At 47.7% G+C, this 25,937-nt stretch overlaps 1 protein-coding gene across 7 annotated transcripts in view; it reads right to left on the reverse strand.

The window, feature by feature from the left end:
* LOC143163271 (uncharacterized) overlaps nt 1-25,937 on the reverse strand; it is an 87,717-nt gene that overhangs the window by 7,363 nt on the left and 54,417 nt on the right. For 6 of the 7 annotated variants that reach the window (XM_076344282.1, XM_076344286.1, XM_076344285.1 and 3 more), the window contains 8 exons: nt 18,026-18,099; nt 17,420-17,505; nt 16,533-16,572; nt 15,701-15,781; nt 7,621-7,728; nt 3,327-3,436; nt 2,320-2,368; nt 733-853 (listed from right to left, as the gene is read on the reverse strand). In XM_076344282.1, the coding sequence (XP_076200397.1) occupies nt 733-853; nt 2,320-2,368; nt 3,327-3,436; nt 7,621-7,728; nt 15,701-15,781; nt 16,533-16,572; nt 17,420-17,505; nt 18,026-18,091 (661 nt within the window). In that variant the 5' untranslated portion in view covers nt 18,092-18,099. Of the gene's footprint in view, nt 1-732; nt 854-2,319; nt 2,369-3,326; nt 3,437-7,620; nt 7,729-15,700; nt 15,782-16,391; nt 16,506-16,532; nt 16,573-17,419; nt 17,506-18,025; nt 18,100-25,937 lie in introns of those variants that run through there. The other variant, XM_076344288.1, reaches the window with a different exon arrangement.

Here is a 25,937-nt window from a genome sequence, read left to right on the forward strand (position 1 = left end):
GTTCTTCTCACCCCCGCCCCGCAGAGCAGACCCGCTCACCTCCCCACCACCTGCCCACCTGAGACTTGGCTTGGCCAAGACCTCTCTGAACACATCTCAGTGCTTACCAAGGTTCAGAGAAAAGCTGAAGATGTTTGAACACCACAAGCTTGTGCAGCACCCTGTAATCTAGCAGGACACGTGTTTAAGACTGTGAGGAGTTATCAAGCCATAAGGCTTAGCCCTCCACTCATAAAATAATCTTCTGTGCATAGATTACTGCTAACCACAAATAAGATGAAAGGATCTTTAATGTGTTTGAAGTAAAATAATACAGCACATTTGGTGGAATTACATCTTCATAAAAACACAAGGGCACGTAGCTTGTGGCACGCTAAAAACGGAGCATTACATGATGCTCTTGGATGTACCTTCTGTGAGACTTTTTAAAACCTCGTAACCTTCAATTAATTGATTGCCAAGGGCAAGGCACTCCAGAGGGAAGATAGCACCTCTGTGAAAGTGTTAATTACTGAACGCTAAAGCTCAGTGCCGATAAAACACATTTTTCTTTGATGAACTTGTCTGCCTCCAAGAGTGAAGTTCAGCTGTGTAGTCGGGTTGTACTGGCACATAATTAAGCCTTAACCTCTTTAAACAAGTATGTGAGGAGAAATGAGGCTCTACTGACCAACCTAAACAGCCTTCCCTCCCATCACAAGAGCCTCCATCCGCATCCTACCCCAGCCTTACCGTGCATGGCGTGCCGCTGGTTGGTCAGCAGCTGTGCCAGTGCCCAAAATGCATCCTCTTCATTTAAGTACATCAGGAGGATGGCTGCGATCTGGCTCATCCCTTGGCAGTAGCTCACTTCCTGCAAAAGCCAAGAGGAGCACACGTGCTGCCACGCTGTCAGACCCTACCATGACGCTAAAGCTACAGAAGCAGGTCAGGCTGCCTGTGCTTCCCTCTCCTCTTTCAAGGTCTGTCCCATTTCAAGATCTTTATTGTTTATGCCCAAATTCACAGCTCCCATATGTCTACAGCATCTACCGTGTCACTGACTCACAGAGTGGTTGGGTTGGAAAGGACCTCTGAAGATCATCTCGTCCAACCCCCCTGCCATGGGCAGAGACATCTTTCACTAGATCAGGTTGCTCAAAGCCCCATCCAACCTAACCTTGACCACTTCCAATAATGGAGCATCCACAGTTTCTCTGGGCAACCTGTTCCAGTGCCCCACCACCCTTATGTCCAATCTAAACCTACCTTCTTTCAGTTTAAAACTGTTGCCCCTTGTCCTGTCACTACAGGCCCTGGTAAAAAGTCTTTCTGTCTTTCTTATATGCCCCCTTTATGTATTGAAAGGCCACAACAAGGTCTTCCCAGAGCCTTCTCTTCTCCAGGCTGAACATCCCCAACTCTCAGCCTTTCTTCATGGGAGAGGTGTTCCAGCCCTCTGACCATTTTCGTGGCCCTCTTCCAGACCTGCTCTAGCAGGTCCTCCAGCAGGAGGTGAGGGGCTTGCAGGCGATGTCCCCCACCACGCCGCTCCCCCCACCAGCCCTGCTCAAGCCTGGTAGGCGAGGGACAGAAACCCCAATGTAAGAGGTGCCTGCAGCTACTTCAAGGAATAGGGGATGGGATGATAAACAGCATGTGGGTCTGATACCGTTTTGGATTCCTTCAGCCATATGAGCACTGAAGTAATTAAAGAATAAATAAATCTGCTGAGCGTTTCTGTGGTATGAGGGAAGGCAGGGTCTTTGTTTCCTTGACTACCCCCACTGAGCATCTTCTGTGCCTTCTGGGGTAATTGTCCCCTCCTGGAGATGGAGGCAGTAAGTTCAGCCGCTAATTTAGGCTTATTCTGCCCATGCCCTTCAGCTAAAAATGACTGGTTCACTGTAATAAATCAGTGTTTTCAACAAGGATGCCATTCAGTGTATGACAAGAAGTCAGAAACATGACAGACCTTCAGCCAGGAGGCTAGTCTTGCTGGAAAGCCAAAGGGCGATCCCTTGTTCTTTGCTGACACTCACTCAAACTGCATCTGCCAGATGTCATTTACCAGGTGATAAAACGAATAAGGGAATGAAACAACTGTGCAGAGAGTCTTGTGCTGCCTGTGAGTCTTGCAGCTGTCTGTACAAACCAGTATTAGGACTTAAAATTGGAATTACCACTGGCTAAATGTGGGTGTGTGTGTGTATATATATACACAAACATACATGTATACACTTATATAAGTACATCTAAAGCTTTTTTAAAATGTTTTGGGTTTTTTTAATATATATAGTACAACTCTATTCACTTTACCTGGACTAACTTACTACTTACGGTATTATAAACCGAGTATGCTGACAGGACATGGAAGAGTGCCTGTTGCCTGGGGAGAAAGAAGGATATTGAAACACTTGAGCATGAGGTCTCCAGCTTCATGTGCACACCAACGTGTATGCACAGAGAGCCAAGGCTCTGAAAATACCCAGCCAACTGGTACTTATGCCTTTTGCAAGGAGCAGGGCTCACAGAACCAGAAAGCACCTTGATGGGCACGTGGGATGGGACCTCCACTCCAGAGGGGAGTCACCAGTGGCCCCGCAGAGCGGGGGTGAACCAGCCTGCTCCATCAGCAGGTCTCCTGAAGAGACATGCATGTACCCACATGTGCTGTGTTCAACACTTCCACTCTTCAGGTTTGGAGTGGTGGTGGGTTTTTAATAGACTTGCAACCACCCAGGTATCAAGTGTTATACATCCTAGGGGAAAGCACTGCCACCATTTTATTAGTAGGTTCCTTTCTCCTTTCCCTCCTTGCTAAAGGAGTTATCACCATATAGATACGCAGTGCAGGCTTCCTCACAGACTGTACATCTGTATAGGGCAGCCAGATGTGACTCATCCAAGTGACAAAGCCACTTTGTCAAACCTCTCCAACCCCGTCTGTTGTGGAGGCCACATATCCCCCATCCCACCCAGCTCCCAACAGACCTACCCCATCATCCCAGCCATCCCAAACCAAGCCCTCCGCAACTGCAACCCTAGCACCTTGGGGGACAAGGCACTGCAACAGGCTGATGCTTGGCTCAAGAACTGGGGCTGAACGTGGTCCAGTGTGGATCTGTCCAAAGAGAGAATCAGCAGCCCAACATCTGTGGGTCGTACCATGTGCTGATGGTTTGTGGAGCAGGCAGAGGTGGCTTTGCTCTCCTGTAAGCTGCTCTGAGCCAGGGGGCTGGTGGCCACCCCAAGCCAGGGGGCTGCTGGCCACCCCATCCAGCTCATCGCATGCACACCCACCGGCACCGATGCCTGTACAGCCACATGAAGCCTCCCGTACTCACTTCACTCCGTAGCGATCCCGAAACATGATATGGTTTCGGAAGGTGCGGTTAACGTCCAAATCTATCTGCTTGATTTCCGATGAAAAGCTCTTTGCTTGCTCTTTCATTTGCTGGAACGGAGGGGGGCAGACAAGAGGAAGGAGTCAGACACCATCTCAGCCCACACCTCCCTCCACACAGCAAGAAGGTCTGCTTCCCACAGCAGGAGTGGCAGCCTGTGAGCTGCACAGAACTATTGCAGAGCAACTCAGGGACACTGCTGTCTTGCTGTGAGCAATGATCTGCAGCCCGGAGGTGAATCCCCAGCCCCTTGGCTGTGCTGTTGGCCCAGGGAGAAGGGGACAAACCCACGCTCACATGCTACGACAGCGGCAGCTGCCAGCCCAGGCTTCGCCCATCTTCCAATGCAGATACCAAGTTTTCAGAATCTAAAACCTTTACAATTAAATTCCACTCTGATTTCTTTTGATGTCTTTGTGGTACCCAGCCCGGCTGTCATAAAGCATGGAGACCTCTTTGGCGCTTAAGGAACGATACACTTCTATAACCAACACACAGATGTAAGCACCAAGTGCCTGAGCTTTTCAGAGGCTCAGTCATAATAAAGTCCAAACTGTTATGACAGACTTCATGAAGTGATCTCCAACTACTACTTCCCCCGCAGAAGAGAATAATCTTAGGTTTAAGGAGTTTCCACTAGAAAAGCAGTTCTGGGGTATTCCCTTGGACTGGTGCAAATTTTAAGGAACTTGCAGAGTCCAGAACAGAAGCTAAACTCAAAACCAAGAATCCCCATGTTCCCCCCATGTTGGCTAATCATTTAAGGCAGCATCACACAGATAAAGGCCTGAAGTCCACTGCAAAAAAAGGAAATTCAAACTAAAGCTAAGTCCAGCTCAACCAATTGCACCCTCAGAGTCCCAAGCTCAAGACGCTCCATGGACAAATCCCACTGCAGTCCCATTCGTAACCCACTGTTCAGCCCTGTGCATGCAGGCAAGGACCATTACGCTATAGCCAAACATGTCATCTCACAGCCTTTAGATACCACCGGTGATCATGCAATTGCCCTCTTTCTTTAATATCTCCAGGGTTAATTGCATTAATAAAATACATTTTGTGACTGCCTTCAGGCAGCCTGAGATCCACCAGCAGGTTAGGGGCAGTGGAGATGAGCAGCAAGCCCAGCTTTCCTGGAGTCCAGGGTCAGGACCCCTCCTTGCTCACACAGCAGACAGAAAATAGCACATCTGCAGATACTTAATCATCTGCTCCAGCAGCTGCCATCCTACAAATTCTTGTCAGCCTGACACAAGGCACCTCCAGCCTGCTGTTGACCTCCCAAGGTGGCCACATCAACTCTGGGGAACATCAAAAGGTCATTAGCACCCAGATGTGTCCAGCACAGCCAATGCTCAGGGCAGTGACAACGTCTTGGGAATATTAACTCCAACCTTCAAAGCAGCTGTATGGAGGAACAACAGTGCAGGGGCTATTTTGAATTACTGCCTGCACAAGACAAGGGAAGATAAAAGTGACAACGGAATGAAGATCTGATGAACAATATAATTTCCCTGCTGTAAATCCTGTGCTCTCTGCATCCTACGGCTCCTTGCCCTCTATAAAGCAGGCAGACTACCTGAGACAAGATGACTATTCATATGCTCCGGGTCACTTCAGTTCAAATTTCCCTGCTAAAGGCCCTCTTGTTTTCCCTGCCAGAACAACACAGAAATCTCCCGAAGACTGTAAAAACCCCTACTTTGGGGTTTTTTTAAATCACTGCACCTGCATAACAAGTAGGTTGCACAGCACTTTGTCACTTCCATGTACCCAGGAGGCTTTATTAATTCTGCAGATGGTAAACTAGAAGCCCAGGATGGGTTATTCTCCTTTTTTCCCTTGTTTAAGTAACCTGGGGGCTCCACAGATGCCCTGCCGAGCTCATTAGCGCTGCGAGCCCTGCAAGCCAGCGGCAGAACAGAGGCTGGGAAGCTGGAGGTCCCGTCCCAGAGACGTTTTACAAAGCAGCGGGTAAAAGCCAGGATACCTCTGCTCTGCCCCATGGCCAGCAGGTTTCTCCTGCCGCCCTCTCAGCTCTCCTCAAGCCCTCTCGGTTGTGGCTATAAAACCCCAGGGAGGCAGACCATCACACCCACGTTGAAACCAAGTGTGGCACGTCCCATGGTAGCCTCCAAGCTCCTGCAGCGTCAGGAACAACTGAGCTGCCGTGGCCTTGAGGAAGACTCAAAGACTTGCATGGAGGGGCCTTGGAGGACAGCTGGGATAAGATAAAGCACTACGGAAGCAACTGGACCAGGCTTTTTTAATTGCATCACTCCAGAGGCAACATGAACACAGGGAGCAAGGTATCCCGCTTGGCTGGAAAAGTGAGAGCAGTAGGTATAAAAAAAAAAAAGATAAATCACCTGGCATATGCCAGGTGGCACGCTCAAAACTCAAGGTACATGCAAAAGCCAGGCTTTTGTGCCATGGTTCATGCCCCAAGGAGAAACGGGGTGGCCTTGGGACCAGCCCCTCCAGGACACAGGACTGGGGCTGAGGCTTGGTCCCTTCTTGAAAGCAAAACCTCTCATCCAGGACCTGCACTGAGCCTCTTCTGGAGGAAATTAGGAGAGAGCTAATTACCAGCGGCAGGTGGCACCAAAGAAGAGGAGGATTAAGATGAGCTTGTAGGGGGTTTGCATCCAACAAAGCCTATTAGCCCTGAAGCTCCTGTTTATCGCAGATCCCTCTGGAGCACAGATAAACTCCTTGCGACTTTCATTTGTTTGGATTGCTTCCCTGCCTGCGCAGCACAGCTTCAAGGGAAAGAGCGTGATAAGAATCTGCGTGCTGGGAGAGCTTCGTTATCTCTGCTTATTGCCCTGAGCTCAGCCCACCTTCCCCAAGCCCCTGCACATGACTCTATCCCAGCGGCATCTCGCTATTAACATCTACGCTTGACTAACTATAATGAGTGTTAGCATCATCCTGCTTAATAGGCAGAGATTTTCAGAAACACCTGCTGGAAGCAGCACTCGACCTCCTGCCTCTGAAACATAACTATCTCCATGACACCCTGATCCTCGCCTGGGTACATGATGCAAGCTAAATCATAACACAAGTTTGGAAAATAAGTTAATTATCAACCAAGGGCTTCCACACGCTGCCTATGGAAAGAGGCAGCATAAAGGAGCCAAGATGCCTGAAATAAAAACAACAAAATACAGCAAGCCCCATCACTCGGGTTCTTGTTCAATGCACACTACAGAAATTGCTTATTATACCAAGGAATCCAAGCCTGCAGCATGCAGTGTTCTGGTAGGAAGCAATGCAAGGCAGGCTTTTCTCCTATCTGCAGAGGAAATAAGTGCTTTTTAATAGAAAAATGATTTTTATTTGATGTTTAATAGTGATTTTTAATAGAAACTTTCAAGACAGTTATAAAAAGATTGAAGATGCCACTTCAATCCAAGCTCTTCCAACACTGCCAGTCAACTTCCAGCTGCACATCTAAGTTGTAAGCCAGGACCCTGTGCTCAGAAATCCCCCTCCAAGCTTGTAAGACCTGCCCTCACCCCAGCCTTAATTGGGTTTCTCGACTAATGACCCATTGTCAGCTGATTTAAGGCTTCTGACCTTGCTGCTCATTTCAAAATGCCCTGAGTGAAATTTTCAAGCACATGGAGAGTTTTGGGGTATTTCCATCCAGCACCTGCCCGCTTCAGGGTACTCATGGCTACTCTGCATCACTCCAGGGGGCTCGGGGAACTGCAAGCGGTACCTTTGCTAAGCTTCCCCTCCCTCTTCCCTGCGTCTTTACCTAAGGATGCAGTAACACCGACAGCATTCTTTGCTCGTGGCTTGCAGCAGAATAAATGGAAGCAGCATATTAGGGAAAGCAGCTGGTTAATGTGCTAAAAGGCCCCAGCCTAAGATACACACATAGATAAAGAGTTTATCCCCTTTGCATTTTCAGTGCTCGCTAATTTTAAGCCTTTCCTTCTCAGAGGTTGCAGCAGTTCATGGACGGGATCAGGCCCCACCACCAGCATACATCGTAGGGCGCTCGGCATGCTGCTACCCTACACGGGAGGATGCAAGGGCTGGGTGTGTCCTGCCATCCCTTAAAGCATCCCTGTATGAACCCCCATTTCCCTCCTGCCCATGCAAGTGGAGATGGAGATGCCTGCATCCACCATGGGTCTGACTTGCCCCAGCTGGTGAAGCCCCACCAAACCAGCCTCCCCATCACCTTGCTCCCATTGTCTTTTCCAGGAAGAGCCCGTACCTCATATTTCCCTTCATTTTCCTTCTTCATTTTCTCGATGTCCAGCAGAAGCGACCAGACCTGGCCTCGCACCTGAAGCGGGATCCCTTTGTAGACTCGCCGGCACATCTGCAAGGAGGGAAACATGTGCAAGGTTAGCTGGTCCTGCTCGTGGCAGAACAGATTTGCTCCATGGTTTGCTGCTGTGGACCACCAGCCACCTGAGCAGACACCCCAACTGATCACCACCTCTGCCTGCGCTGGTGCAAAGAGGGCATCTCCAATCTGATGGATGAGCTGAGCACCTGCATCCATTGAAGACACCTACTGAGTCAAAATCAAGCCACATCTCATGCTTTTAACCTTACTGGAAGAGCTGGATACGGACCATCCCCTTTATACATGGAGACATCTCAGGTGGTTCACAGCAGTCTCATTCTGTGTACACTAGCCTGCCCTTGGACTCCTCTCCAAGGACCAGATGCAGCACCCTTGACTTTGAAGCCTTTGATCTGACCTGGCATGGCTGTTCTCCACCTGGATCCTCAGGGACTGGGAGAAAAATACATTTCCCCTTGGAGAGGAGAGCCCTTACCATGAGAGCCACAGGGACGTGTCCACAGCAACTCTCATGGCTTGACAAGCGGCAAAGGATACTGTGGGCTACACCAAGGGCTCTCCCCTGAACATGCAGGGTACTCCTCAAGCAAGGAGGGGGATTGGGGACAAACGTGCATGTGTCCCTCCTCCTGCCTCCACATATTCTCTTCATCTCACAGATGCCGCTTCCCTTTTTTCTTGTCATAAAGCCCCCTCTCTCTAAAGAGACCATTAAATTTCAATGGAAAACAGACAAAAGAGCTTTTGTTCCATCCCTGACTTCTTCCATGAAAAGAAAAAGCTTCATAAAAAAGAAAAAAAGCCTCATTTCTGAATATTTTCCACCCTTTCATTCATCCCACCCATGAAACGCCTGGCAGCTGCACTACAAAGCCAGCTGCAGCACTCCTCCAGGTTCCTGAGGACCCTGGGGTATGCTGAAGGATCTGCTGCATGTGCCCAAGCTCCAGCTGTGGAAGGGATTTACACTGCAACATGGCGATCCCTCGGCACCAGGCAATTCATTGGGAGGGGACAGAGGTGCCGGATTCCTGGTCATGGGAATGAGCTAGGGGCTGAGCAGGGCAGTGCCCAACTAGGCAATCAACTGGAGCTACTGGCATTGCCTGGTACAAATGCATCCAACCTCCTTCAAAATCCCTCTTCTCTTTCCATAGGGTGTTCTGCTTCACGTGTTTCAGGCTGATGCAAGAGAAGGGCTGCAACTCACGGGGAAGCATCAAGATCCTAGCAGAAGGTTTTCTGGACATGGTCCTGCCGCATTGACTTTGCATCTCTTACACCAAGCTGAACATCTGCTCCTGTTACCTTTCCTTTCTGACCCATCTCGCACCATCAGCTTTTTAACTTCTAGCTTGACTTTTTAACACAGCCTGTGCACAAGGTTATAAAGACCATAACCATGACACTGCATTGTCAACCCACCTGGGCTCGCAGCCTCCCAGAGCACAGATGCATGCACAAACACACGCTCCTTGTTTTGTTACTGTTTGCATGGCAGCACTGTACCTACCAAGTGTAAAACACAGCAATGATGCCTCTTGTCCCAAAGAGCTAGTACAAGACAAGACAGGAGGTGGGGTTCAAGTAGACAGGCTAGGGGACAGCAAAGAAATAACACCACTATCCCAGTCAAAATAAGTATATAAAATAGCTACGTAATAAATGCCAAGACCACCATGTAGTACTAGGAGAGCTAGATGTGTGTTAGAACACTTTTCCACCACATTATGGTAAATATTTCAGTATTTCCGCTGACACAGAAAGTGTAAGTGTAATGTATCCTGATCCTGTAAGTGTAATGGAGATTCAACATTTAAAACCCCATTCTCAGCACTTGCCAAATGCTTGCTCTGCCCCAGGTGTTGCTTAGCACCAGCTCTGAAGGTCCAATGCATAGCCAGGACCATACCCTACAGAAATCCTTTGCAAGATCCTGCCCTCCCCTCTGTACGCACCAAATAAGAGCTGCCCACTAAAAAGCATCTCACTACCAAGACGTGACCATGGAAGGCCACCATACTATTCAACAGCATCCTGCATTTTAAGCGGGACATCACTGATTCACTATCTGCACACCCAGGGGAGCCACTCCTGCTCGTCCAAGCTCAGATGAGGAGGCATTTCTGGAAGACAGCAAACCTTCACGCCATGCCAGACAGCTTCATCCCCACAGCTGAAAGGCCAAGGAGACGAACAAGAGATTCCCATTCCCCAAGAGTCATTAAATCAGGACGAAAGAAGTGCAATGCATCAGGAGACACAAAGCAACAGGGTTAGATGAACCACATCCCCAAAGTGGGACTGGTAAGGTGTCCACGAAAGCCTGGCACCTGTGACTTGTGACTTCATGAAGCAAAAGCTGAGACAGGATCAAGAAACTGGAGTATGTACCAATTCAGATAAAATCACCAATTCAGAAAAAATTATTTATTTCCAATGGATTAGGAGAGAGCAACCGACAGCTGCCAAGGCAGAAGATGATGCTTAGCTCTGTGGGAAGAAAATAATTTTGTTTTGAATTCCCAGAGCTGGTATTGTTGTACTTTAATGAGTTCAACCCTCACTGGCATATAGTAAACGTCTCTAATGATTTTCTCCACATGAGAGTGTGGCAGGAACAGGGGAGTTACAAAACATGCTGAGATGGAACTGAACTGAAATGCCTCCCTGTTATTTATCCAAGGGCTTTCCTCCTCCCACCGCCTCCAGACGTGAAAGTGATAAAACCTCAGAGCTGTGAGTCACGCGGAGGAAAAATGAGCAATTTTCCTTTGTCATGAAACTTGAAGGAAAACAGGGAAGTTATCATTAAAAGTAGCATTTATGCTGGGATGAACTGATGGAGGGAAGGCAGCAGGTGATGGCAACTCCTGCTCCACGTGAGAAGAAAAAACAACCCTCAAGGTCACCATCTTCTGTCTCTTATAAACCACTTAGCCCTTACAGATGGGAAGAGAGCACCTAGACCATGCCCCATGCAGACTGACAGACCAACACACGGCAGGAAGAATGGGCATCATCCCATTTCACAAATGGAGATGCTGATGGTCAAAGCGATGGCTCAAGGTACTGTGTAGAAAGGCGGTGCCAGAGCCAAGGACTGAACCCACCGTGTTTAAAACTTGCTCCGGGTTTTGCCATAGGATCATCTTCTTTCTCTAGGCTTTAATATACAAAGCTCGTGGCACAGAGGCCATCATCACCCCATCCCCATCTCTCCCCTCCCCATGAACTTTCTTTCCAGTAGATGGGATGGGAAGACTATAGAAGTACAGACCTGAGCTCCATCTTCCTGCATCAGAGATCTCCTCTGAGAAGTACCCAACCAAGTGCTCCAGGTCTTTAATTAGAGGGGTGGAGTCACTGCCTTTAAACACAGAACATCTTTTTGCAGTAGTTAAGACACTGAAGTTAAAAAGGGTTTGGGAGGGGTGGGTTGTTTTTTTAAAGCAGCATATACACATTTCAGCCCACTTTCACATTTTGGAGTCTGTCACTGTTAGCTTCTCAGCCATGTGCACGGTCCACCAGGAAGAGACTGCAGGAGTAATGCCCAAATTTTGGGTATGCATGGCAATTTCACTTTCAAGCCTCTCCATATACTCACCATACATCTCCAACACCCTGAAGTGGGGGGCAGCCCCCCTTCCTCAGTTCCTTTAGGGCTCAAAGAGTGATCCTTCTGGAGAGGAAGAACTCCTTCACTTCCTCCACCAGTGATGTGCTGGGGGAGCTGAGCTGTGAAAATCTTCACCTGGAGTGGTGGGTGAAGCCTCCACCACTTCCACCACCACCACCACCATCACCACCCCCACCCTGGAGAAGAGGACTTCTTTTTTGCACCACAAATCAGGCTAATTGATGATGTGGCCATGCAAGACACTCAGCAGCCTGGACTTTGCTGTGCATGGTTTTCTTTCTGTATGGATAATGGTTGCTCCCAACTCAGCTGTTGTCCCTGCAGCTGGAGCCTTGGCTGTGCCAGATGGGGTGCCAGCAGCTTCGGCAGCAAAGCAGGGGCAAATTTAAATCCTAAAGCTGATGTGTCATGGGTGAGCATTTACATTTATTACCAGAGCTACCTTTGGGGGAGAGGAAAACGCTATCTGCCTTTCCAAAATGGCAAAAACGAGCAGCAGAAGTCACCCTGCAGCTCCCAGATGCTTTTCTTTCCCATGGCATTTGCGGGCGGGAGACCTGACTTCAGCCGATGCTGCCATGACAAACGTCTGCTGGCTCTCCCCAGTGTAAGCAGATTATTCGCTCTTGGGGGTCTGTGTCAGTCCATACAGAGCCCTGATTCATCCTAAACCGCTTTGCTGGCATGCACTGGATTAAGTGCCCTGCACTCCCGTGACCTTAACAGAGACCAGGCTACTCCCGTGCACAAAGACAGGCTTTGCCTAAAAACCAGACATCTATGGCCAAAGACATCCCTCTCTAAAGGTCCCATCCCACATGGCCAGCAGCGAGAAGCAGCTTGCAAATGATGCAGAGGTCATATCCTCTTCCTAGGACTGATACTTCTGGCTGAATCCACTTATTTCAGGGCTACAATGAATAAATTATCCTGCTATTGGAGTGCACACAGCACAGCCTCTTTTTTCTCTGCAAAACTGTGCTGCCTTAACTGTGTATATTCTTACACGGCACCAGCCATTTCCTAACCTTCCCAAGCAAAGTCAGGTTGGGATTTAAACTCAGGTTTAAAACAGCAGTGAGGAGGACACAGACCATCTGAGCCTCCTTGTGCTGAACCCCGATTTTAGCACTTCTTTGCAGGTTTGATGTACCTTAACTCTGCAAAGCAGTGTGGTCCTTGCATGGACTCTTTTATTTTTGTACCCTTTCCCTTGTGAAAGTACAGCCAGGAAAAGGCACCATTGCATCAGTCTAACCCCATCCATGCGAGGAATTGTGCTGGTGTCACTTTTTGTTGATGTTGCTACTGAAATTAAATCAGATCACTTCGAAATGTGTCTAGCACAGAGATGGAGACAGATCTGATGTGGTGATGAGCACAAGGAACCCCAGGGCATCACTTTAAGATAATCCTATTTGTTGCTCATCCTGAAACAGGTTATGTTTTAGGCATAGCCGGGCCATCCTGGGCTAGGGACTGTAAGAGGCCCTCCTCTTGAGGGTTTTTTTCAGCCTTATTTCCTATAATCTGTGACAGCCACAACACTCAGACTGCAACCAGCAGCATGCAGGGATGCACACTGGCAGCAGGTGAGGGAACAGAAAGCAAAACCTGCCGCGCTCTGGTGATGACTCATGCTGGAGGTCTGAAAAAGCTGCTTTCTCATCTGCTGACAGGTGGTTGCTTTGGGGCCAGTGCCCAGGACAACCTCCCTCCTCCTGCTGACATTTCACAACACAGAAGCTGAGACAACAACCTAAGCCTCGATCAGGTACTAAGATGCTGCAAAACACAACAGCCTTGATAAGCCAAGAGACCCTCTTCAAGCACTCGATACGGTCAGGTGTCTGCCAGCTCCAGCACATGAACTGGGACTTGAAAGGTTGGCCCTGAAGTCCAGAAAGTCCCAGTCTGGAAAATAAGACGGGTTTCTACATCACTCAAGCAGAGCCAAGATCAGGGCATCTTCCCTGTGAAACTGCCTGGGGTTCCTGCAACAAGATTTTTTTTTTTCCCCCTCTAATAAAGCACAGTCTATCAAAATGAACATCAAAGGGAATGCTCCTGTCTTCAGTAAGAGGTTTTTTCCAAAGATGACATCCTAGTCTTTATTAAAATAACACAGAGCTGCTGTCTTGTGACACTCGGGCTTCCATCACGTCAGCAAAGAAGTGCCAAAAACAAACCTGAAGGAAACGTGCAATGCAGATGTGACAGCCTGAGTGCTCAGAGAAGGAACAAAACCAACCCACTCTGCTTTAGAAAAATCAGATCAAGGGCTTGTCACATTTACTTTAGCTAGAAAAAAACCATAACCATCTGAAGAGGATGACTGTGATCTCAGCATAAGGTCCTTGAAATGCCACATCTGAGCTGCATTGAGCCATGGCAACAGAAATCTCCGAGCAGCTTCCCCACTCCTGACACAAGAGCATGGGGTTGCACATGCAGGTGAAGGATACAGCCTAATTTTATTATTTTTTTTAAAGCACTTTTTCTGTGTCTCTCAGAGTCTTTGCACTTAATGCTGTGTGGCTGCCCCGATGCACAGACCTTCCTGCCGGCACTTGCACCAGCACAAGGCAGCAGGGTGTTAGGCTGGATGGGACTGAAACCAAAGCTCCTTTCTACTCCCTGGGGTCACCAGACTGCTCCTGCCCTGCTTGGGGCCAAGTGCTGCTTCTCTGTTTGCTGGGAAGGGGGATGGCCATTTCCAGTCCCCCAGCACTGGGACAATGCCACATGTGTGCCCAAGAGTCAACCACTATTTACGGGCTGTTATGAATAACATCATTTATTCCATTACAAGAGCTCTGACCCAAAGACCCTCAAAACCCACTTGCCAGTCTAGCCCCTTGCCATCCAGCAGACCTGAGCGACGTCAGCTGCAGCGTGCTTAACACACACGCTAATTATTGGGGTAAATCCAAAAGACAGACAGGGATCGCTACTGCTCCATACACCCCTCACCCCAGATCCTGTCTGTCCCCACCAGCTGACCCAGGGAAGCCAAGGCATGCTAAAAACACTCATCATTACGCATTCCAAACATCCTCCAGGACCTGAAGGAATTCCCTGCACTCTGCTGGAATTTGGTGTTTTACCCACAAGGCCACTAACCAATTAGTGCTAACTTCTAATTAGAAAAACCAAAGCCACAGGAGAGCCTCCGTTTTTCCCCTTGAGCAGCACCAATGAACAAAATAATTAGAACCACCCTGAAGTGAACAGAAGGATTATAAAACCCCAAGCCCATCTCCACCCAATCCCTGCTGTAACAGAGAGAAGAATTTGTTGGGTTTTTTTTTTTAAAAAAAGGACAAGACTACAGCTGGTCTTTGGCTGGGTGAACCTGACATCACTCTGTGGATGGCCAAGCGATGGGGGTGCTCTGCTCAATGCCCCCCCTGCAGCTATGCAGATATCCTCTGCACAACCTTTTAACCGAGTTCAAGTTTCTCCCGAGGCCTTTCAGCAGGAGCTAGAAGCAATACAGCCAAATACCCCGCTCCTCCTGCCGAACAAGAAGGCTGCAGAGGCCACGGTGACAAAGTGATGCTGGGCTTCAGCCCTCTCCTTGCGCAGAGCGCCATAAGCAGAGCAGGTCAGGCGCGATGCTCTTCTCCTTACCCAGCAAGGGTCCTGTCATTAGGTTCACGGGTTTTTTGTTTCAAGAGGTTTGTAATAGGAACATATTACAAATATTATTTATTAAAAACAACTCAGTTTTGCAGTGGCATTTGATGCAGTTTATTTTGAACACCAAAGCCAAGACACAAGGTTGGTGTCTCCATCCTTGATTTCCACAGATGGGTGCACACAATGTAATATTTAAGCACCCAAGGGACTTCTCACAGGCACAGCTAGGAGCAAAATACAAAATCTAGGTGATGCCCTAGACAAGTAATTCTCCCTCCAGGGAGAATTACAAGGAACATCAGCTGCACTGTATCAGTCACATCTCCCATGCCATTCTCAGGTGGTGGAGACACAGAAGCAACCTGCAACGCCCTCTGCTCTCAGGGCAGGGATCCAGCTGGGCACACAAGTGTTTCTGCTGTGCTCCTCCTTGCACAGGGAAGCAGAAGTGCAAACACGCCAGCAGCATTTAGGAAACCATTTTTAAAACTATGCTAGTCAGAACAGGACTTTTTCCTTGACTGGTAATCCAGCAACTTCAAGGAAAGATTTAAAATATTAAAGACTAACGGGTAGAATTAGGCAATATTTTCCAGTGATCTCTGGTTTCTCTATCAACTTTTCAAAAGCCTGCCTCACTGGAAGGATGCACCGTACCTGTCCCTCCGGACATGTGCTCTTTCTTTTCCTCCTTACCTTGTCACTGTTTCTGTATTTGCCCCATTTCTTCAGCATCTTTAGCCACTTGTCCACGCGTTCGATTTCTTGCTGTTTTTGCTGGTGCAAGGGGGAAGATGACAAGACAAATTTAAGAAAAAAAGCCCCAGAAGATACCTCCTGAAAACACAAAACTTCATTCTCTTTAGGTTTAAACTCCTATGCAAAGACCTCGCATCGGGGATGGCAATAATCCACAGGTGCTTGGTAATTTCAAGCTTTCCACTGGTAATTTCAACACGTAGTAATTAAAGCAGCATTGGTAAAAACGACAAAACACACAGGCTTAACATAGAGAAAGCATTTCCAAGAGGAGTATTCCTTGACAACAAAAATCTTTGCAGGTTCAGCTAGCCTCAAATCGTATCATAGTAGCAGATCAGCAGAAACAAGATGCTATTTAGTCCCAGTTAGCAGGATCCTAACAGAGGACCTGCTCCCAGCTCAGGGGAGATGAGGATGGAGATGACTGTTACCTACAACCTCCACTGCTTTCCCCTGCACATGCAATCCCCTTTTCAAGCCACAGCTGCTGAGCGCTGTGCCAAAGCAGAGGGAAAAGCCCAAAATTGCTTTAAAAGGTGCAATTTCAGTGCAGCGTGGAGGAGGGGAGATGCCTGACCCAGCAAAATAGAAGCTCCAACAGCTGGGTATTGTGCAGAGTTCCCACCTCTGCGCGAGTAGCGGTGACCAGCGGGCGCTGGCTGCCTGCTTTGCTCTCACTTGCACATTCATTTCCTCAAAAAAGGCCCCTCCGCAGCCAGTGTGACAAGGATCCAATACCCATGACAACAGAGCTGGCAGCTCTCACCTTCTCCTCCAAGGCCGTGCGGGTTGGCAGCTCCTGCTCGCTGGAAAAGCAAGAGGTTACCGGTTACTCTATGGGCAAGAAAGGGTGTGGAGGAGCGTGGGGTGCTGCAGCTTGGGGACCACCTCGGGCACCTGAGGAGATACAGCTCAGCAGCTTCGTGCCTTTCCTACAGCTGTCCCCGATGAGGAAGAGGCAGAGGAAGCACCAGCCAAAACACCACCACCCTATGGGGAGCTGCTGGGGGTAATCAAGCACAGGACATAGCTGGAAATTTTGGACATAAAGCTCCTCTTCAATACACACATGATCAGCAATTAAAACGGGGTGGGGGGCAGATTTCTGGACAGCAATTGCTTCGACTCCCCCTTTTGCACACAAAACACCTATTAGAACTTTTTGTTCACATTTGGAATAAAAATAGTTCTTTTAAGCATTCTCCCCAGGCATAGGGTGTGCATCTAATTCATCTGCGCCTCACTTAGGATGGGGATTTCCTAAGGGAACCGAGAACGATCAGATATCTTGTCTCATCTCTTCCTACACCTCACTGAATCATCAGGTGCAAATGCAAAAGCCTCTCCCTCTGCGACACACCGCAGGCCTCCACGGAGGCATAGGAGCACCAGCCTGTACCTTCTGACACCAGGCTTGTGATGGGAGGCCATTTCTGAGCCTTGCCTTGCAGCAGATTCAAAGCATCAGAGTGTTTGAATGTGTGTGGTTGAGGAAGGAGGCACATTTAGTCTTTCCTCCTGCATTTCGGATTGATCAAGCCAAGCCACAGAGTGGCTTATAGGAAAGATGCTGGGTCTGCCACACTCGGTGCAGATGGATGGTCCGCACAGACACACGGGTCAGAGAGGACAGGTGAGGGCAGGAGGACTTACTGCAGGAATCCAAACCGGTCTGTAACTTTATATAGTGTGAAATCGGCATCTTCCCATGGGTCAATCTGAGCTCCTTCCCGCCTGCCCTGAAAGCAGAAAGGACACCCGTGAGCCAGCCCCAGCATCGGGAATGCCCCAGTGCCCGCATCCCTCCCTCCCCACATGCTAGAAGGCATAGAGCCAGGAGACCAAAACCTGCTCTAAAGAGACAAATACAACACAGGCAAGAGAAAAATGCACAAGTTCAGCCTGTCCAGCATCCCTGGTGTGCCTCTGCTATGGGCTTGGAAGGACTGCACATCAGAGAAACCAGTGCTGTTGGGCATAAGCCATCCTGATGTTAAAGGGAGCACTGAAGCACTAGAAGCCCAGGACCTTTCGGTATCTGTGCTGAGCATACACAGGATCCACAAGTAACTCTGGGGATGCAGTGAGAGGGTATGTGCAGGCAGAAGCAGGCAGGGAGAGCTGGCATGAAGCCTGATGGCATGAGGGTTACTGGGGCGATGCCTGCAGGGAGGCAGAAGTTCTTATTCGAAGCAATCCTAATCGATTAAATAGCTTCAGCCTTAGCCAGTATGTTGGGGAGAAACACAAGGTTGGTACCTTCTCATACTTGGCAACGATCTCCGCTTTTTCCTGGGCTATTAAAGACTCTATATCTTTCTTCATGTCAGAAGCTGTAAGGCAAAAAAAAAAGGGGGGGGGGGGGCAGAGAAGGAGATAAGTAAATGTGTTCACAGCATGGGAAATATTTTAGGAAAGTGCTAATAGAAAAAAAACTTTGCTGACAACTTTAGCTACCAGCTGTATCCCATAGCTAAAATTAGGCTGAGGTTGAAAAGCCCCTGTACAGAGTGTGCATGGAGCTTGCCTGCACGCAGTAGGACTGCCAGCTGCCCGCTCTCTGCATGGGGACACAACTGAATTTGAGCAAGGGGGAGTCTTGTCTGCTGGAAGACAAGACGCTGTGCCTTTGTTCTTAGGCACATACATGCCTGTACGAAGGACATTGTGCTTTTAAATTGAGACATGCAAACCAGCCACAGAGCCCTTCCATTGCACAGGTTGCGCACCAGCTGGGCACTGCACAGCATAGCATTAGTGTGGATGACAGCAAACCACCATGCTCTTGCACTCAGCTATGAATGTGAAGCCATGAGATGCTCTGTAGGGGCATCTGAAGGCAGATTTAACATCAAAGGAGAAACTGAAAGGAGAGTTTTTGCCTACTGAAGCATGCATGCAACAAGTAAATTGGCCTCTAGATGATTAGCTTCTATAAACACCCCCAAAAGAAAAACAACACAGCAGCAAGATGACCGCAGAGTCCCCATCTACTCTGAGATGGACCAATCTTGGTCTAAACAAGGCCCAGTCTAGCTCCCTGAGGTCTGTGCCCACTGCTCTGCTTTGTCCCATACACATATGTACAAGCAAGATAACTTCCCACGTCAAATGTGACTTGAGTGTTGTTTTGTACAAGCCCAAAGGAGCATCCTCCCTATCCAGCCATAACTAGTTTCTCACTGTTCACCAAAGGAAAAGGTTGATCTAACACACTGAGGAGAAATCATGGGCAGACAAAATCCCAGGGGAACCACAGTCCACAGGGGTGGCTGCAAGGAAGAGGGCAGAGGGAAGGTCTACCAAGTCCTTCTCCTCTGAAACTCTATGGACCCGCAACCAGCCCAGCTCAGACCACGCAACAGTTACGGCACCGCCTAAAGCCAGGCTACCGCAAATCACGTTATCCAAACCTTCAGGCTGTGGGAGCAATGCTGCCGCAGTGCAGTCCTGGCTGTGGCAGCCCCCAGGCACGGAGGACAGGCAGCCAATGGGGATGGCCTCATCTCCAGCCCACTGACCACATTCCCAAGTGCTCTGTAAACAGACAAACTCCAGCCAGCCCCAGAGCTATACATCTTCCTGGGATCTTCCCCTTGCTCCCCTTCCCCAGTGCTTGGTTGCTTTTTATTTTTATTTTTATTTTTTTTAAAGCTTTTTAAAATACTTTTAAGTTTTTCCCACACTTCTGCTATGAATTATAAACCCTACTCGGTGCGGACAGGATAAGCACTGCGAAGTCATGCTGTATTATCACCTACATGGCTCCGTCCTTCAGAGTCCTGCTGACTCACCACAGGTCCCAAATGGATACCACACATTTCAAGAACAGCAAGGTAAAATAATTTTAGTCCACAGTTGCAAGCTGCTTAGTGTTTGGAAAAGTTTTTGAACACTTAAAGAGTACAAAGCTTCTTAGAATAGCTTGTTATAAAGGCAGACTGCATTTTGCCTGCTCTAAGGAGGTTTTGCCTATTTTACCTGCTGTAAAAAGGGCTGGGAAAAAACCGTTAAGAGCCACCACAGCCTTAAAATATTTTCCCCACTGTCACATTATGCATGATCCTGTGATTTACTCAGAACATCTGAAAGCTAAACAACTTCAATAATACAGTCCAGAGGTTTCTTGTAAGGCTTGAAAAAGGAGGTCCCTGGAACATCTGGGATCCCTGTAGCAGAACAGACTTGAAAGCCTCCCACAAGAAATTACAAAATTTTGAAAAGCCTTTTGAAAATGAAAAAGAGCAGGTTGACTCCTGTGTTGCATCTAAAGCTGGAAAGTAAATCCTGTGTTGCTGTGCTCTGGTCTGTTCCCAAAGCGGTGGTGACCACCTGCTTGCAGAGAAGAGGAGCACTGCTACCCACAGATAAAACACTGTGCAATAGGTGCTCAAGAACGAGTTTACTCCAAGCTGCCATTGCAGCTCTCTAATGGACACCAGGAGCCATCCTGACCTCCCCTTCAGGAAGAACCTGAAGGGTTCTTGTCATAGGACACACTACCCCAGCTTCCGGCTGAAGCTGCATCCCAGCGAGCCACTGCGCAGCTGGCTGTGGCAGAGCTTTGGCACCTGGCAAGCCAGAGCAGCCAAAGGCGCTGCACTTGGGATGATGTGAAGAACATGATTTTTCCTTGAGGGGACAAAAAAGAGCAATAAAAAAAACCAACTGGGGGAGATACGATGACCAAAAGCATCAGTGCTCTCCAACACTCAGCCCACTTCTCTGCACTTTCAGATGTCCATAAGCAATTATTTGTCTCATCTTACCAACTCCTTAATGCAACCTGCTCGTTGCCACCATGTCTTTCAGGCACAGATGGAGATGGCTGGGAGATCCATCTTTCCCTAACTTTTCATTTTGAAAGCAACCATCACTCCCAGTTGCCAGCGGTGCGATAGAAATATTAAACCACACGCAATAATCAGGGCTACCAGGGCAGCTCTTCTGTGACACGTTATCAGCCAACAGCACAGGCATTTCACTGCTTTACACTCATCTATACAGACACCAGGAAAAAAGCAAACTCTTCAAATTCATGGCAGGAATGGGTGTATCTTTCCCCATTATTGGCTCCACAATCAAAACAGAGCAAGGATAGAAATATTAAAGTGTATTTTGTTCTCTTATTTTTCCAAGCTGCAGCTCTTACTTCAAATGTTCCCATGAATTTTGCTCAATACGTTAATCACAGCTTCATTTTTCAAAGTAGCAAGGTCTGAGTAACTGTCTCACTGTGTCATCTAATATATCTGCATCTTCTCCTTCTCACATCTTTCTTCTGCGAAGTTTAACTCAAAGGCAAACTCACTCCCCCACTTCTGACATTGTTTTTTGGTTGTTATGGGGCCAAAGAATTCAAATGAGGTCCTTTATGTGCTGCTAGAAATACAAATATTCTGCAGACTGGAGGGAAAAAATAAACTGTACATCAAATTAAATGGACAATTTTTCAAGACCTTTATGAAGTGGAAGTTATTCTGAATGTGTCTGACCACGCTCTGTCACAGAATAACCAGAGGAAGAGCGACTCGTTAACATGGGAGGGTTTACACAGCAGAAGACAGCAAGACCACATATATTTTGGCATCCGCCTCTGCGAAAGCCTCTCTGCAGCCAGAAACGCCAGACTGGTGCAAAGGAGCCAGTTTTGCATCTCATGCTGGAATGTGCACATTTGTTTTCTCTTTCTACTGTAACAGTGCAAAAGTCCACATTTAGGAAAAAACTTGAAAGCAGAGAAAATGGTTGAAGGCAGTGGGAGGGATGGAGATGGCAAGTGGCTGCACCAGCCTTCGTGTCTGACTGCAACACTGCTGCTTTTTGGAGTACAAAGGCGATGCTGTGCTCGCTTGTGATTTTCAAAGTACTCTGGAGAGGGAACAGAATATAGCTTAGCTCTGTAACAGCCTATGTTGAATATAGATATTGGATATGGATATTTTTATTATTTAATTCTGCACATACTCAAACTCCAGAGTAGTTTGACTCTATGAAGTTACAGCATTTGCTTGAGGGAAATGACACCTTGTGTATATGAAAACTACTGAGACATTTATTTTCTGGAGAGTTTGACAAAACACATCATTCTTCCCTGATATAAACAGGCTGCCTATAAATAGGCACAGCCTGTACCTGCCACACTTCTCCATATACCTATATAAGACTGAAGACTTTTTTTTTTTTTAAATACACCACTCAAATGACTTTCTCAAGCCTGCCACCCAATTTTCTCCTGTGAGTACTGTATTTTCTCAGCAAATAGTTTTGTTTTTTTCCTGTGACAAACACACAAGGTGAAGCAGCTATGAACAGGAATGGTAAGAAAATGTGAACAATGCGAGAATAGTATTACATAAATTTACTAGGATATAAGCAACAGAAACCCCCAAGCCATGCACACTTAAATTCAACTGGGAAACAGAGTTACCAACTAGTTCCTTTTAAAAAGAATGAGTTGAAAACGCCACAATCTGTCATCTCACACTAAAACTTGCAGCTTCCAGTTTACAATTTAAAGAATTAAAAATTAATCGCAGCAACAGTAAGCCTAAAGATACTTACTGAAAATGCATGTTACTGCCTACCTGCATTAAACACTATCTAGCCATTAGCAAACCTGAAATAAAATATCCAAATTTTGGATGAGAACAACTTTCCTGAAATTAATTCACCAGCTGGGATCTCAAGTATTGGCAGTGGAAAGAAGGTGTCTGCATCAAAAATCCAAGACTTGGTGCAAAAATTGTTATCCATAAATCAGGTTTACTGTTATAACCCTCCACCAAAAGTCCCATATTTTTCCAGTAAGATCTGCCGAGCTTCTGCCACCCCTCACGGGGTGGTACCTGCCAGGACCAGCCTGGCCAGGAGCATGGGAACCTCTGGCCACCAGTCACCCAACCTCTGTGTTGCAACCCTGCTCGCTGCCCAGAAGAGGAACCGAGCGTTTCCCACGGCCCAGCAGCAGTGCTGCTCCTGCCGTGGCCCCGGGACACACACACACACGTCCCCTGCCACCCCCAACCATGACGCAATGTCTCCTGCTTATAAACGCATTAGCAATCACCCTGCCTGGTTCGCTCCCTCTGTGCCAGTACCTGCAGAAGACACAGACACTGCCACCTCTTTCTACAGAGGTTGCTTGCCAAGGCCCCATCTGCAGCCCTCGGCTCACCACCAGGTCCTCCTCTCACTGCTAAATTTATACAAAACAAGGACAAACTTCCATCAAAGTCCACCAGGACGTGAGACCTGTACGCAGAATTTAATCCATCAAAAATGCAAATTGATGTGGTCTAAGGACTGGAGCCAAGACATCAAAGGCTCAGCTGATGGGCCCTGCAGAGGGTTGCAGGTGGTTGCACATCAGCATGTCTTAAGATGCCCTCCCAGAAATTCACTGCAACCGTGATTACAGATCTGACTCCTCCAAACCCTCCTCGCAAAGCAGTTTTGCTGTTGGGACCTTGACCAGAAAGCAGTTTCCCAGCCTTTGAACGGAGTAGCTGTGGTGATGCTACCAAGCAACCCATCTGAGCCAAAGCTGCTGAATTTTCAGTCTCTTGAAGCTCTTTTTGCCCCCTTAACAAGGAAAGTACAAAAGTTTTACATGCTTTTATACTGGTTTTACACAGGTTTTATACTGTCAGGCTGCACTAGCATCAGACAGTATTGCTCGACTTCACCATTTTGCTGCAAGGTAAACTGTAGATCCAGCATCACTTGGCAGAAGGGCTTTTGAAAATGAAAATGTCAGTAAAATGTCAGTAAAATCTCCACTTACACAGGAAGTACAGCATAGCATCATGTTCTCAACCTTGGGCTGGATTTGGGGATATTCTGGAACCCAATTTTTTAATATTTTATACTGTAGAAAAGTATATATTCAAGCCACTTGAGATTACAGACTATATGTTTTGGTTATTTCTCCGTTCCCGCTGCATCCACCAGTTAGAGAAAATTAAAGGCAAACATGATGCAGGTGTACAACCAAATACAGCTGAGTTGCAAAGTCTTAACAGTTACCTCCTGCAAGCAGAGTCATCTCAACCGCCTGCACCCCTCCTCAGCATGCTCCATCTCCAGGGCAAAACTTGTAAAATTTGCATTTTTGCTTCAGTAACCTCTCAAAGCACTGTACATTTCTCCTGTCCAGCTGTACCCCAGCCCATGGAAACATATATGATTTTTTTTCCTGCATGCTATTGCAAGCAGAAGGTAATTGAAAAAGGAGAAATGAGTTTAGGTGAAGGTGTGTTGGAGTCCTGAATATGCCCAATTATCTACTAATAGAGACTGCTGTTAGGAGGAGGGGGGGGGGGGGGAAGGCAAATTGTGACACAACATACTTAGACACCACGCTGCCCTGTATCAGACTGAAACTACTGCTGTGGAATAAAGTCAAAAAGGTACGTACTTACTACAACCACATCCACCACTGCTGAAACTCAACAAGTCGCCATTTCTGTTTCATGTTCTATTTTAAAAGCACATTTTAACACAGCATTTTATATCTTTAGCCGTATATGGTAAAAGCCTGCAATTTTTCCTTTAGGGAAACAGGCTTAAAGGAAATGCTTATGCATCTATGCAAGTGGAAATGCTTATACAACATCTGCTAAGAGGTGAGACCCTCGCCTGAGACGCACCTGCAGTCTGTGCCACTTCCCAGCAAAGCACTGTTTTCACTTGTAAAGCTACTACTAGTTGTAACAGTGACTCGTGTGCTTGCACGCCCTGGAATAAACCCAGCCAAGTGAAGCTGTGCCACAGTCTGCTTACAAAGCAGCTAAACCAAGCTGCGAAAAGTTGAATAAACTCTATCAGGGTTTTTTTTAAGTGCATGAAACATGCATCTCGACATGCTTCAAACCATGCAGGCTATCAGCTCGCAGCAAACTCCCCATCCTGGTTGCCTGGTATAATTTGGGGTGCACAGTCAGCAGCTGCAAGCCAAAGAGAGCTGTCATCAGAGGTTCTTCTCCCACACGCTTAAAGACTTTCAAAAGCAAAGCTGCGGGGTTACACCACTGCACATACCTACCAAGCACAGCCAAAACGCGCACGGCTTCGGGTCTGCTTCGACTGCATCACCACGGCCCGAGGAAACCTCAAAGCATCCCAAGACATCCAGGAGAAGCTGCGGGCTGTTGCAGGCGGGTGCCAGCACGCAGGGCTGCGTGCCCAGGAGGTGACGAGCCGCAGGAGGAAGCAACAGCCACGCACCGCCGACTGCAGGCAGAGCTTCTGCTTCGCGAGACCCAGCTCCCCACGCGGAAGTCAAGCTGCTCCTGAGGTCTTGGTACAAGACCGGCCAGTGTCCCCACCTCCAGCGTTGCAGCTGCTGCAGTATTTTTTACTGGAAACCCAAATTTCAATCCCAAAATGGACACCACACTCAATGCACTTGCATCAGGGACTTCTGCTGATCCCCATTCGCAGTTCCTCTCTCATTAACAAACCCACACTGCAAACACCCTGGCCAGGCACCAGCTTCAAAACAATATGTCACCAGACTGTACATCACCAGTCTTAGCCCAAATCCGGCACTCGCTTACAACCCTGCCACCGAAAAGGAAATCAGACTTGCACTCGCAAAGTGAATTATGACTTCAGAAATGAAATTACTATCAAGCAGGATGAACCAAGAAACAGGAGATCCTGTTTGCATGTTTATTTCCTTGACTACAACAAAAACTCAATAGCACACAAGCAAGCTTTTTTTTTTTTTTTTTTTTTTTTTAAAAAATAAGAGTGTAAGGAGCACTAAAGCCAGCTGAATTGCAAGGAGGTTTATGTTTTAACTGTCTTGGGGTCTTTGAAAATGACTGCCCATAGATCATTTTATATGAGTCGCAGAGGTGTTACAGAAAATTCAGATAAGCTCCTGTCCCAGTAAACTTGCATTGTATCCAAAACTGCGCTGGATAAAAACATGCTCACCTCCCTTAGCAGAGGCACTGGGAACACCCAAGTGAGAACCTCCACTGCAACTCACTTTGACGCTGCCAGCAATGTCCCAACACGCCAGAGCATCCAGCATCATCACAGATGAGATCCTGCCCATTTATTAGCACGTGTACCCACAGCACACGACAGCTCTTGGGGCGATTCTCACCTGCTCCAGAGCTGGTTTGAGTTCAGAGAAGGGAGTGTGGAAATGCAAGCC

Source organism: Aptenodytes patagonicus, chromosome 7, assembly GCF_965638725.1.
Source record: "Aptenodytes patagonicus chromosome 7, bAptPat1.pri.cur, whole genome shotgun sequence".
Taxonomy (NCBI): Eukaryota; Metazoa; Chordata; class Aves; order Sphenisciformes; family Spheniscidae; genus Aptenodytes; species Aptenodytes patagonicus.